General features: G+C 41.3%; 2 protein-coding genes across 2 annotated transcripts in view; both read left to right on the forward strand.

Moving 5' to 3' along the window:
- The window catches only part of LOC103385945 (receptor tyrosine-protein kinase erbB-3-like), a 21,623-nt gene extending 17,943 nt beyond the window's left edge, over positions 1–3,680 (forward strand). Inside the window, exons 21-29 of the mRNA XM_017036670.2 lie at positions 168–353; positions 442–597; positions 703–778; positions 864–1,010; positions 1,432–1,529; positions 1,613–1,807; positions 1,904–1,972; positions 2,070–2,328; positions 2,510–3,680. Coding sequence (XP_016892159.1) covers positions 168–353; positions 442–597; positions 703–778; positions 864–1,010; positions 1,432–1,529; positions 1,613–1,807; positions 1,904–1,972; positions 2,070–2,328; positions 2,510–3,294 — 1,971 coding nt within the window. The 3' untranslated portion in view covers positions 3,295–3,680. The remainder of the gene's footprint in view (positions 1–167; positions 354–441; positions 598–702; positions 779–863; positions 1,011–1,431; positions 1,530–1,612; positions 1,808–1,903; positions 1,973–2,069; positions 2,329–2,509) is intronic.
- Positions 3,681–3,921: 241 nt separating this feature from the next.
- Positions 3,922–9,343, forward strand: LOC103385946 (proliferation-associated protein 2G4-like). The gene is made up of 13 exons (XM_008319983.3): positions 3,922–4,210; positions 5,033–5,161; positions 5,432–5,537; positions 6,156–6,225; positions 6,638–6,730; positions 6,861–6,924; positions 7,085–7,163; positions 7,296–7,374; positions 7,815–7,948; positions 8,122–8,216; positions 8,293–8,420; positions 8,529–8,582; positions 8,838–9,343. The coding sequence occupies exons 1-13, from the start codon at positions 4,129–4,131 to the stop codon at positions 8,898–8,900; spliced, it is 1,176 nt and encodes a 391-aa protein (XP_008318205.1). The 5' UTR covers positions 3,922–4,128; the 3' UTR covers positions 8,901–9,343.
- The last annotated feature ends 1,722 nt before the right edge of the window (positions 9,344–11,065 follow it).

The raw sequence follows: 11,065 nt of genomic DNA on the forward strand, positions 1-11,065 counted from the left end.
AAACCCAGGCATTGTGTTATCAGGTTTTCATTATCGGAGGAAAAACCAATTATGATTCCTACTAATGTTACAGTTATACTAATAACATTATATTTAATAGAAAAACTCTGTAACTGCTCTCACAGTGAATAATTTGACTGAGATTTTAACTTTAATGTTCCGTGCAGCACATGACAGCAATGGGAAGCTTGGACCACATCAATGTGGTCAGGGTCCTGGGTATTTGCCCCGGCGCCAGTCTGCAGCTGGTCACCCAGCTCAGCAATCAGGGCTCCCTGCTGGAGCACGTGAAGAACTGCAGGAACAACCTCAGCCCACAGAGGCTGCTCAACTGGTGTGTTCAGATAGCAAAGGTAAAGTCCACTCCTCTGTGTGTGTCCACTCAGTAAGACATGGTCTGTTTTGCCTTTTACTAAAGCCAGTCCTTCTACTTGTCCTCAGGGCATGTACTACCTGGAGGAGAACATGATGGTCCACAGGAACCTCGCTGCCAGAAATGTTCTCCTGAAGAGTAATTACACCGTTCAGATCTCCGACTATGGCATCGCAGACCTGCTGTATCCTGACGACAAGAAGTACTTCTGCAATGAGGTCAAGGTCAGTTTCACTGCACAGATATACACACAGATCAATCAAGCTGAAGTTGAAGTGCATTAGCTGAGGTGTTTCCAACATCTACATTTCCTTTTCTTACATTTTTAGACACCGATCAAATGGATGGCCCTGGAGAGCATCCTGTTCAGAAGATACACACACCAGAGTGATGTTTGGAGTTACGGTAGGTTCTGAACTGCAGTGAGAGTCAGTGTTAAGCACAACAATTGCCTCTTTTTTTCCCTCATTCATCGGTTCTGGTCATTTAGGCGTCACTGTATGGGAGATGATGTCATACGGAGCAGAACCGTACGCAAACATGCGTCCACAGGAAGTGCCTGATCTCCTGGAAAAGGGCGAGCGTCTGTCCCAGCCTCAGATTTGTACCATAGACGTCTACATGGTCATGGTCAAGTGTGAGTGTTTCTCTACCTTGCTTTCTTTAGTATTCAGGATGGCGTTTAACTGCAGGTTTTCAGTTTTTTTTAAAGAATCTCAGCTCAAAGGCAATGTCTCTGTCTGTGATACAAGATACCCGGGTTTGAATCCAGGTGGCAATTGTGACCTTTAAAAAAAAAAAAAAAAAAAAAAAAGTCTCTTTGCCTGTTCCATAGTGTAGCGGTTAGCATGCCTGCCTCGCAAACAGAGAATCGTAGGTTTGATTCCCAGAGGAACCACATGTTGTCTGTTGCAGCAGATCTGTTGTAAACATTGGGATCAATAAAGTTCGACCACATGTTGTCTGTTGCAGCAGATCCGTTGTAAACATTGGGATCAATAAAGTTCAAATGATTATTTACTTATAATTATGAACCAAATATTGTTCCAAATTTGCAGGTTGGATGATTGACGAGAACGTTCGTCCCACGTTCAAAGAGCTGGCGAGTGAGTTCACCAGGATGGCCAGAGATCCACCTCGCTACCTGGTGATCAAGGTAAGAGCCAAACCAGTTCATGGCTGTGGTCAAACTGTACGGACAGACAGTGCAGCGTACTCAGTCTGAGTGTCGATCACCAGGAGGACTGCAGCCAACAGGACGCAGCCGTCGATGAAGTTCCACAGAAGAGTGTAGATCTGGAAGATCTGGACGATCTGGACCTTGAGCTGAAGGACCAGGAGGATGACCAGGTTGATGACGGCATCGCCTCAGGATCATACTACCTGTCCCAGTCCAGAAGCATCAGTCATCTCTCCAGACTGGACACACACAGAGTAAGAGACATGAGGGACAGTTCTACACCATATATATCTACATGTAAATCAGTCAAAGGTTTTTTATTTAAATGTGATGATTCCACTTTTTTTAAGGTGGTTCTCAGTCCAGCTAGTGCAGGTGGATATCTGCCCATGACCCCAGGTTTTGACAACCCAACACAGGTAGCTACCACAGGCTTTGGGGTTAAAAAAAAAAAAGGGTCATAAAAAATCCCTCCTCCTCCTGGTAATACTCTTGTGTTCATGATGTCACCTCCAGGCTATGTGGTCGCCACGCTCTCGACTGGACTCGGCGCGCACCGTGTCAGAGAGCTCAGAGGCCTGCAGCATAGCAGTGGACCTGGAGATGAACGAGGACTTCCTCGTGGCAGGGAGTCTGAAAAGACGCCACAGAGAGGACAGCGCATACATGTCACAGAGGGACAGCATGTCCGGGGGTCCCCCGGAGACCCCGTCCCCGGATATTGGGGAAGAGGACCAAAATGGTTATGTGCTTCCTGGAGACAGCCCAGAAAGAGGTGATTACTTAAATGATTTAAACTGGTACAATTAGAGAAAAGTCAAAATGTCAGCTGAAAACAACGACAGTGTCTTCCCAACATTCTGTTTCTCCCCAGTGATGTAATGATATCTTTAATTTTAATTAAAAAAACATTATTACATCACCATATCCACTCACTTTTTTTTTTTTTTTTACAGAAACGTTGCTTTGTTCATCTCGGGCCGGTGCCGGCAAATCAACGAGGTCTCAGCTGTTGAACCTCCTGGATGATGCAGATGATGAAGAATACGAGTACATGAACAAGCAGACACCTGTGGTGCCACGGAACAGTAGTCAGGGGTCGAAAACAAACTCGAAACAAAGTTCCACTGCAGGGTCACAGTCCTGCCCTGGTGATCCAGCGCCACCTGCAGACCTCAGGGAGGGTCAGACGAGCCTCCCTGATTCAGAACAGACCGCCTCCGACTGTGTTGAGTACGAATACATGGACATCCGAGGTAGTGAGCAAGATGACGGTCCTCCGGCACATGAACCTCCTCCTCCTCCTCCTCCTCCTCCTCCTCCTGTTCCTCTTCCTCCACCAGCATCTGCGAGGATTGGAGGACAGTTGGAGGATGAAGATGATGATGAATATGTGGAGGACAGTAACTACCACTACACCAACAGACAACCCAAGCTGAGACAAGCTCTTCAGGACAAAAAAGAGTTGAAGATACAGGGAGTGGAAGGAGGTGCGGCCTACGAGTACGAGGACATGGACAGCCTTGCTGCGGTGCGACTCGGAGACACGGTGGTGTACCAGAACATGAACAGTGTAGGAGAAGCAGCCGCAGGACCGCCATCAGGATCTGGGTTTGAACCCTATGTACAAGTGAGAGCTGGGGTCAGAATTGGCGACGCCGAAGCCGCGGACAGATCCTTTGATAACCCAGACTACTGGCACAGCAGAAATTTCCTGAAGCCAAATGCGGTGCCAACATGAGGAACGTGATAAATGAAATGGACTTCCCTCTGACATTTTTCTTGTGAAGGAACTAAAACAGAAAAATGCCACACAAAAAGTGCCTTTACTGTAGCCAACAAAAGTAAAACGGAATCAACCCCATCAACTGTAGCTAAGTGGTCTGTTACAGACATTATAATGTTGTGTATGCAGGACTATGAATCGGGGCATTTTGATCTACACAGTAATGGCACTGAACCTTGAAGAGACTAAGACACATGCACAGGTTAAAAGCTATATATTTTTCTGTTTACATTGAACACAAGGAACGAGGCATATTGTTAAGAACACTTAACGTATTTGTTTGTATTGGTTCCAGTTTCCATTCCTTATGTATTTTCTACCTAATAAATGTATTTTAATACAATTGTGGGATTGTCTCTTCAAATGAATAATGGATCAAAAATATTGTCTATGGTTTGGTTTAATGTATGTGTGTGTGTTTATATATATATATATATATATATATATATATATATATGCAAATGCATGTTGTGTTGCACTTGCAGTGATATTTTGAGCGTGTGGCCAACAGTCAATGTGTACCCTCAAATTAAAGAGACAATATTGTATGTCATATGTCACTTGCTTTTTGGCGGGTTCGGTAGTTGTGACGTAACGGGGTGATTTGGGAGGTGGGAGGGACTTGGAGGACAGTGAGAGCCGGGCACCAGCACCAGCAGCACCACCACCACCAGCAGTAGTCGTCGTAACCGCAGCGGTAGTAACGGTCAACAGGGTCAGAGCCGAAGAGTAGCTGCGGGGAACTGTGGTTGTACGGAGCCGAGTGGAGACCGAAACTTCACTGCCAACATGTCCGACGACGAGCAGGAGCAGACCGTTGCCGAGGACCTGGTAGTCACCAAGTACAAGATGGGGGGTGACATCGCCAACCGTAAGTCTGTGTTCTTGAACTGATGAAATAACGCGTTGTTATCCGCCTGGGGTGCAGCTGCCTTCAATGTTGCCGTCGCCGCCTTGTGGTTTACGTGCGACACACGCGCTCACAATTCCACACGTACACATTTTTAGACACTACACCCGGGTTAGTGACAGCAGGTGCAGCTGCCTGTTTTTTTTTTTTTTTTTTATTCCGTTAGCTCCGTAGAAAAGTCCGTCTCCTCGTTGTTACCGTGTGTAATAAACTGTCCAGCCAACTCGGTTTGTCCTTTATTTAAGTCAGAAACAACAAATATAAAGACATGAAAATAAATGGCTTTATTTTATTGTGACGAATTGCCATTGTAATGACAGATGTAGAGGGAAAATCTGTAGAGTGTGACTTAAATACTGTACAACCCCCGAACATTTCTGCGTACTGTTGTCATCCATTTAAAAACCATTGTAAATAGTTAATATAACTCTGGTTAGTGAAGTAGTGGGTAAACAATTACATGTCAGTTACAGGGAAAATATAACAGACGTTTGTGTTAGTATTAGTAAACTCCTATAAATAAAAACTGAAAACTGTGTGGTCGATTTTGCTAACTAGCATTGCTATCACAGAATTAAACAAAAACAATTGTTCTGGACTTAAAATTGAATGGAATTCTGAACTAAAAAAGGAATAGGAATTCCTGCACACTAAAACTCTAATGTGTACTGTATGAGAACGTTCTAAGTAGAAATTCAAAATTGAATATCAAATAAAAATATTTACTTACTTACTTCTTTGTATTGTTTGTTTGTTTGTTTGTTTGTTTGTTTCCTTCCTCAGAGGCCCTGCGACTGGTTGTAGGGGCAGCTAAACCCGGGCTTTCTGTCCTCAGTCTGTGTGAGATGGGAGACGCCTACATCATGACTGAAACAGGAAAAGTTTTCAAAAAGGAAAAGGAAATGAAGAAAGGTAAGAGAAGGTGGATGTGTGGGAAAACTAATGGGTTTTTTAGTGCAAAATTGTATTAGGTACTACATCTTACCTCTGAAAATGTTTAACACTCCAAATACCATAAGAAGGTCAAACAAATAATAAATCACCACCCCTGGCACGTGTGCCATATATTAAGAAACCAGTGTGCAAAATGTTACTCCATCGTTTCCATGCTGAGAGCTTTTCTCACTGTATCTGAATAGATACATATTGAAGACTTGCTGGTTCTGTCTGTCCCTCTTTTAGGCATTGCCTTTCCCACCAGCATCTCCGTCAATAACTGTGTTTGCCACTTCTCTCCTTTGAAGAGTGACCCCGACTGCACACTCAAAGATGGGGATCTGGTCAAAATGTAGGCACCATGATCTGTACCGCTGTCCCTCCCTTCTTCTCCTCTGTGTTTGGAGTCGCTCAGTGTGTCGCCCCTCCCTTCTGTCGGTGTCGTGTCTCAGCTTTTGTCTCAGTCTTTTCTCCTTGTGCTTCGTCTAAAGTCTTATCTTCCTGCCTGTTGACAAATAAGTGTGTCGTCGAGTTGTTGTGCTACCATGGAAGTCTTTGTCCTTTAAATATTTAACTGTTGTGTCTCAGTGTTATGTTGTTGTTGCTCAGTGTTGGTTTGCATGACTTTGTTGTTTCGTTACGAGTCCTTCACTGTCTTCACAGTTGATGCATCAGCACAAGATGAAAAAAAACAGATGTTGGTTCTATTTTGCTGTTTAATGCTCTTAAGTTGTCTTTGTCTGACCTTCGCATTTTGTTTTTTAATTTTATGAGTTTAATTTTTTTAAGTGGATTGTGGTTGATGTTTTTTTTTTTTTTTCTGTAGCAAATTTGATTTGGCTGGGCCCTAGCCATTAGTAAATGTGGCTGCCAGTTTAAATTATAGTTAGGTTGACAACAGAACAAAAACGTTTTTTTTTCTATTTAATGTCTGGTTCATATATTCTCCTTTTCTTCTTGGTTTTTGTAGAGACCTGGGGGTCCATGTTGATGGCTTCATTGCCAACGTGGCTCACAGTTTTGTTGTGGGAGCCACCAAGGTACGGGCTGTGTCCACTCCTGTGGTCATCGATTTACTGCAACAGAACTTGAATGTAGTGGAAACATGTGTGAATGTCCCTTTTGTCTCCGTCCATATCCAAACACATTTTAACCCTAAAACTAATGACACGTTTCAGAGAATGTAATAATTCACATGTATCCTGACAAAATAAGAACACATGCTAAATGTAATTTTAACACAAGTGTGGGATCAACAAAGTTCAAATTCTTATTATTATTAATTTAGAACAAGTTTGTGTTCAAACAATTACAATCAATCCAGCAATACTATTTAATTTTAAAAATACATCACTAGTGTAGGGTTGTCTAACAGTTCGTCTCCTGTGTTTTTTTAAAAATACATCACTAGTGTAGCGTTGTCTAACAGTTCGTCTCCTGTGTTTCCTGTAGGAGGCGCCTGTCACCGGCCGTAAGGCTGATGTCATCAAGGCGGCCCACCTCTGTGCAGAAGCAGCTCTTCGACTGGTTAAACCTGGGAACCAGGTGAATTCAAACACATTCTGTCTGTGTCAAAGTTCATGGATTTAATATTAGAATCAAATTAAACCTCTGGTTATGACGCTGTTTGCTGCTTTAAGAAATCTAGCCTTTTGTTTGTCTCTTGTCTTGTCAGAACTTTCAGGTGACAGAGGCCTGGAATAAGATTGCCAAGGAATTCAAATGCTCACCTATTGAGGGTGAGTCTGTCCAGAGTGTGTGAATTAATGTGGTAACGTTTTTTTCTGTTCCTACATTTTACACTTTAGTGTCAATTAATTTACTAAAAGAAAGTGCATATTGGTGTTTGCATGGAAGTGTTGTTTAATAACTTTTACTTTCTCAACGTTATATTTGCAGGTATGCTGTCTCATCAGCTGAAACAGCACATCATCGACGGTGAGAAGACCATCATACAAAACCCCACAGACCAGCAGAGGTGAGAGACCGGTGTCTTAGTTTTGCGTTCACCAGGGATGGAGGGCCTGATGTAGACTGGTGTCTTTTTTTTATGGTTAAAATGTTTTAGATGATATCAACGAACTAAACTGGCTGTTGGTTGACATCTCAGGAAGGACCATGAAAAGACTGATTTTGAGGTTCATGAAGTCTATGCTGTGGACGTCTTGATCAGCACTGGAGAAGGAAAGGTCTGTGTCCTGGTGGACTTGAACCTCCATCCATGTTCCTTCACCTCCATTTCACCTCCTGTGTCTGTTTAGGTTTAGTTTATATCAGTCATAGTGACTATGACAGTTCTCTGCTTAAAGTCACAAATAACTGCTGTGGACATGTAATGATATAATTAACAAACACAGTGGGAGAAGTGGTTCACCATGCCTGCCCTTCTCCACCTTTTCAGATAGATCTGTTGTTGAGCCTCTGACCCGTTCACAGCTATTGCTTCAAAACTCCACTGAACCTTATTTAATAATAAATCCCTCTTTCTTTTTCTAACAAAAAAAACCCCCAAATCATCGTCTGACAGCATTTCAATTCCCCAAGGGTTTCCTGTTGTATCTGTTGTATGCTTCAGTTTTAACTCTCTCTGTTTACTTACTTTTTTTATCCTCCTGTCAAAACCATAAAGGCCAGAGATGGGGGTTTGAGGACCACCATTTACAAGAGGGACCCCAGTAAGCAGTATGGCTTAAAAATGAAAACTTCCCGCTCCTTCTTCAGTGAAGTGGAACGACGCTTCAGTGCAATGCCGTTCACTCTGAGGTGTGAACGTCTCACAGTGCCTTTACACCAATCCAACCCCTTACTGTTCTGTCCCTTACCTTGGCGCTTCAGTTAAATGGTCAATATGGTTATGACAAGACCAATTTTTGTATCCTCAAATTTTGCATCTGATCAGAAAAAGTAATGGTTTACACTCTACCCTTCTCCATCAGGGCATTTGAGGATGAAGCCAAAGCCCGTCTAGGTGTGGTGGAATGTGCCAAACACGAACTGTTACAGCCCTTCAGCGTCCTGCAGGAGAAAGAAGGCGAGTGTTTGTGAGTCACACCTCCTCTGTTATTAATCTTCACTTATTCACCGCCCCACTCTCTTTCTGCTCTCAGGAGAGTTTGTAGCCCAGTTCAAGTTCACAGTGCTGCTCATGGCCAACGGGCCTCACAGAATCACCAGCGGACCCCTGGATCTTGAGCTCTACAAGTCGGAGCACGAAGTCCAGGACCCAGAACTCAGGGTAAACTAATGAATGTTTGTCCCACTGCTTCATGATGCACAGGAAATGGCTCCACGGTGCGATGGTGTAATTCATTTTAATCGTACTGTTGTGTCGTCTTTTCCATAGGCTTTGCTACAGAGCTCCGCAAGTCGTAAATCGCAGAAGAAAAAGAAGAAGAAGGTACATCTCCAAGTCTAACTAACGATGTTGAACTGACATCGAAACATAACTCAATATTTGATCTGACTCAGTCCTACCATTTGTCATCCAGTTTACAACTTTGGAATATAACATGACATTCTGAAAATAAATAGTTCTATTGTCAAAAGACAAAAAAAAAGGATTTTCTGAAGAACAAACTAGAACCAAAGTGATGCTTCATTTAATATTTGTTCTGATTAACCCGATCTGTCTCCACCTTTTCTTTCCCTGTAGGCCTCAAAGACGGTAGTAAATGCGACAGGACAGCCAGCCGAGGGCACAGAAGCAGCTGGATAAAGAAAAGGGGAAAAACAACAACAATAATGAATAATTCAGGACTGACTTTAACACACACAAAGTCCAACGGAGAGGCAACAGAAAATCAACAATTTTCCCTCCGTTTTTTTTGGCCAATTGGCCGGTGTTTCGGACTGAACTGAACAATTCAGATGAACTTTAAAATCAGTTAAAAGATGAAGGATCTTATATTTACAACTGACTGCTGTGCTGTGAACATGTTTGTTTGTTTTTAACTTGGATAATAACATTGTTTTAATGTCTTTAAAACAATGATTTACCACAAAGTAAATTTGTTGCAACTTAGGGGTTTGGAATCTGTCGACCTCAATGAGAAAAATAATAATAATAATCATTATTAAGTACTTGTTTCTTTTTTATTATTAAAGAATACTATGTGATTTTTTTTTAATTGCAGGGTTCACTGCATTATCACAACTGAACAACACAAACAAAGGGTTCACTGATGTGCTACAAATGAAAATAAAACATGAAATACATTTAATAACGATTCTTAGGTCAACACTAAAGCTCCAGGACCACAAAATGACCACATTTCTTTTATTCAAATTGTAATATTTTATTCATAACAGATGATACATGACCACATTTCTTTTAATGAAATTGTAATATTTTATTCATAACAGATTAACTTTTTAGGTAAGGACTCCAAGGTATTAAAGTTAAGGTGGCATGTGTTGAGACTTTAAAGGAACAAACTGCTACATTTACTGCCATTCCCCTGGGACCCTTTCAAAGTAAAACAGATGAACTGACTTTTAGGTCTGTCTTTGTGAAACCTTTAACTTGTTTTTCTCATCTGTAGTCTGGTGAAACCTGAGAACTGACGCAGAGCTTTTACATGATTAAAAACTGGACCACTTCACAGATTCATTTAGGGTCTGGAGTTTTAACGAAAGTGTTAAACCACATTTGTTAACAGTTGCAAATGTTGGGGAAAATAAAACTTTGCTGCTCCCTCTGGGATGAGTGGATCTTTACATTAATAAAATGATAGATTATTCAATTATCTGTCAATGATTTGTGTCAGAGTTTTCAATTCACTGCGACACAGTTTTACATGTTTGAGTCGACTCAGTGACGGTGATAAAGATAAAGAAGGCGTTAGATCAAAATCAGTGAATACTTACCTAATATTATCATAAATTACCCAAAGACTCCATTAATATGGAATTTGATGATGGAATCTTAATAAAAAATGTCAAAAGAACAAATTATTAGTAACACTACTTGAGGGATTATGGATATAATAGTGTTAAAATAAGGCCAAAATAATAGAGATCAGTGACATCATGAGGGGATTATCCCAAAAACTGGTACATGGATTGAAAGGGATTTATTTGATTACAATAAATTAACACAGTAAACAAACAAAATGGCGGTATCATCGCAAATGAAGTTCAAATTGAAACATATGAGGTATTTACTACATGAAAACATTTAGAAATTGCACAACAATATTTAATTAACAAAATAATATGGTGTAATTAAATAATTATGAGGTTAACTAGGTGAATATTAAGCTCGATACATTCACGTTAATCAATGAACCCAGATAGAAAAGAACGGTTTGTAAGTTAACTACATTACCCATAAAGGACAAACGTGCGATGACGTCAGAAATGTTATAAATATTGCTGTATTCCTTCGTCACATCCTCTTTCCGTTGCTCTTTTCGCTTTGAGGTAAAGAAGAATTTTGTCCTCGACTATATCCAAAATAATCCAAACATTTCCTTTGTCATCCACAGTTTCTTATAATCGTATCTGCTTGTTTTTACAGAAATCTCTCCACACGATGAGAGCCAAGGTACCGTGAGTTGTCGCCGTCTTTTAATGTTGCTGTATTTGTTCTCTGTTGCTGGTGTTAGCACCCGGTGCTGCATAGGAGCACGAGATTAAAACGCTTTCACAACATACACTGATCTCTAAGTGTATATTATTACATCTGTCCACATCTCTATTTCCAATGTCTTTAATATCGTTGGTTGTTTGTGAAGCCTTACTTTTATATATATATGTATACAGTAGCGGGAATGCTAACAATGCTAACTACGGCCCTGTTTTCGGCATGCTGCAGTGTTCGCATTGGCACATTTCAGCTCACATGTAGCTGCAAACTAAAAATGTATTTCAAGATTTGTA

Source organism: Cynoglossus semilaevis, chromosome 11 (assembly GCF_000523025.1).
Source record: "Cynoglossus semilaevis isolate Cse_v1.0 chromosome 11, Cse_v1.0, whole genome shotgun sequence".
Taxonomy (NCBI): domain Eukaryota; kingdom Metazoa; phylum Chordata; class Actinopteri; order Pleuronectiformes; family Cynoglossidae; genus Cynoglossus; species Cynoglossus semilaevis.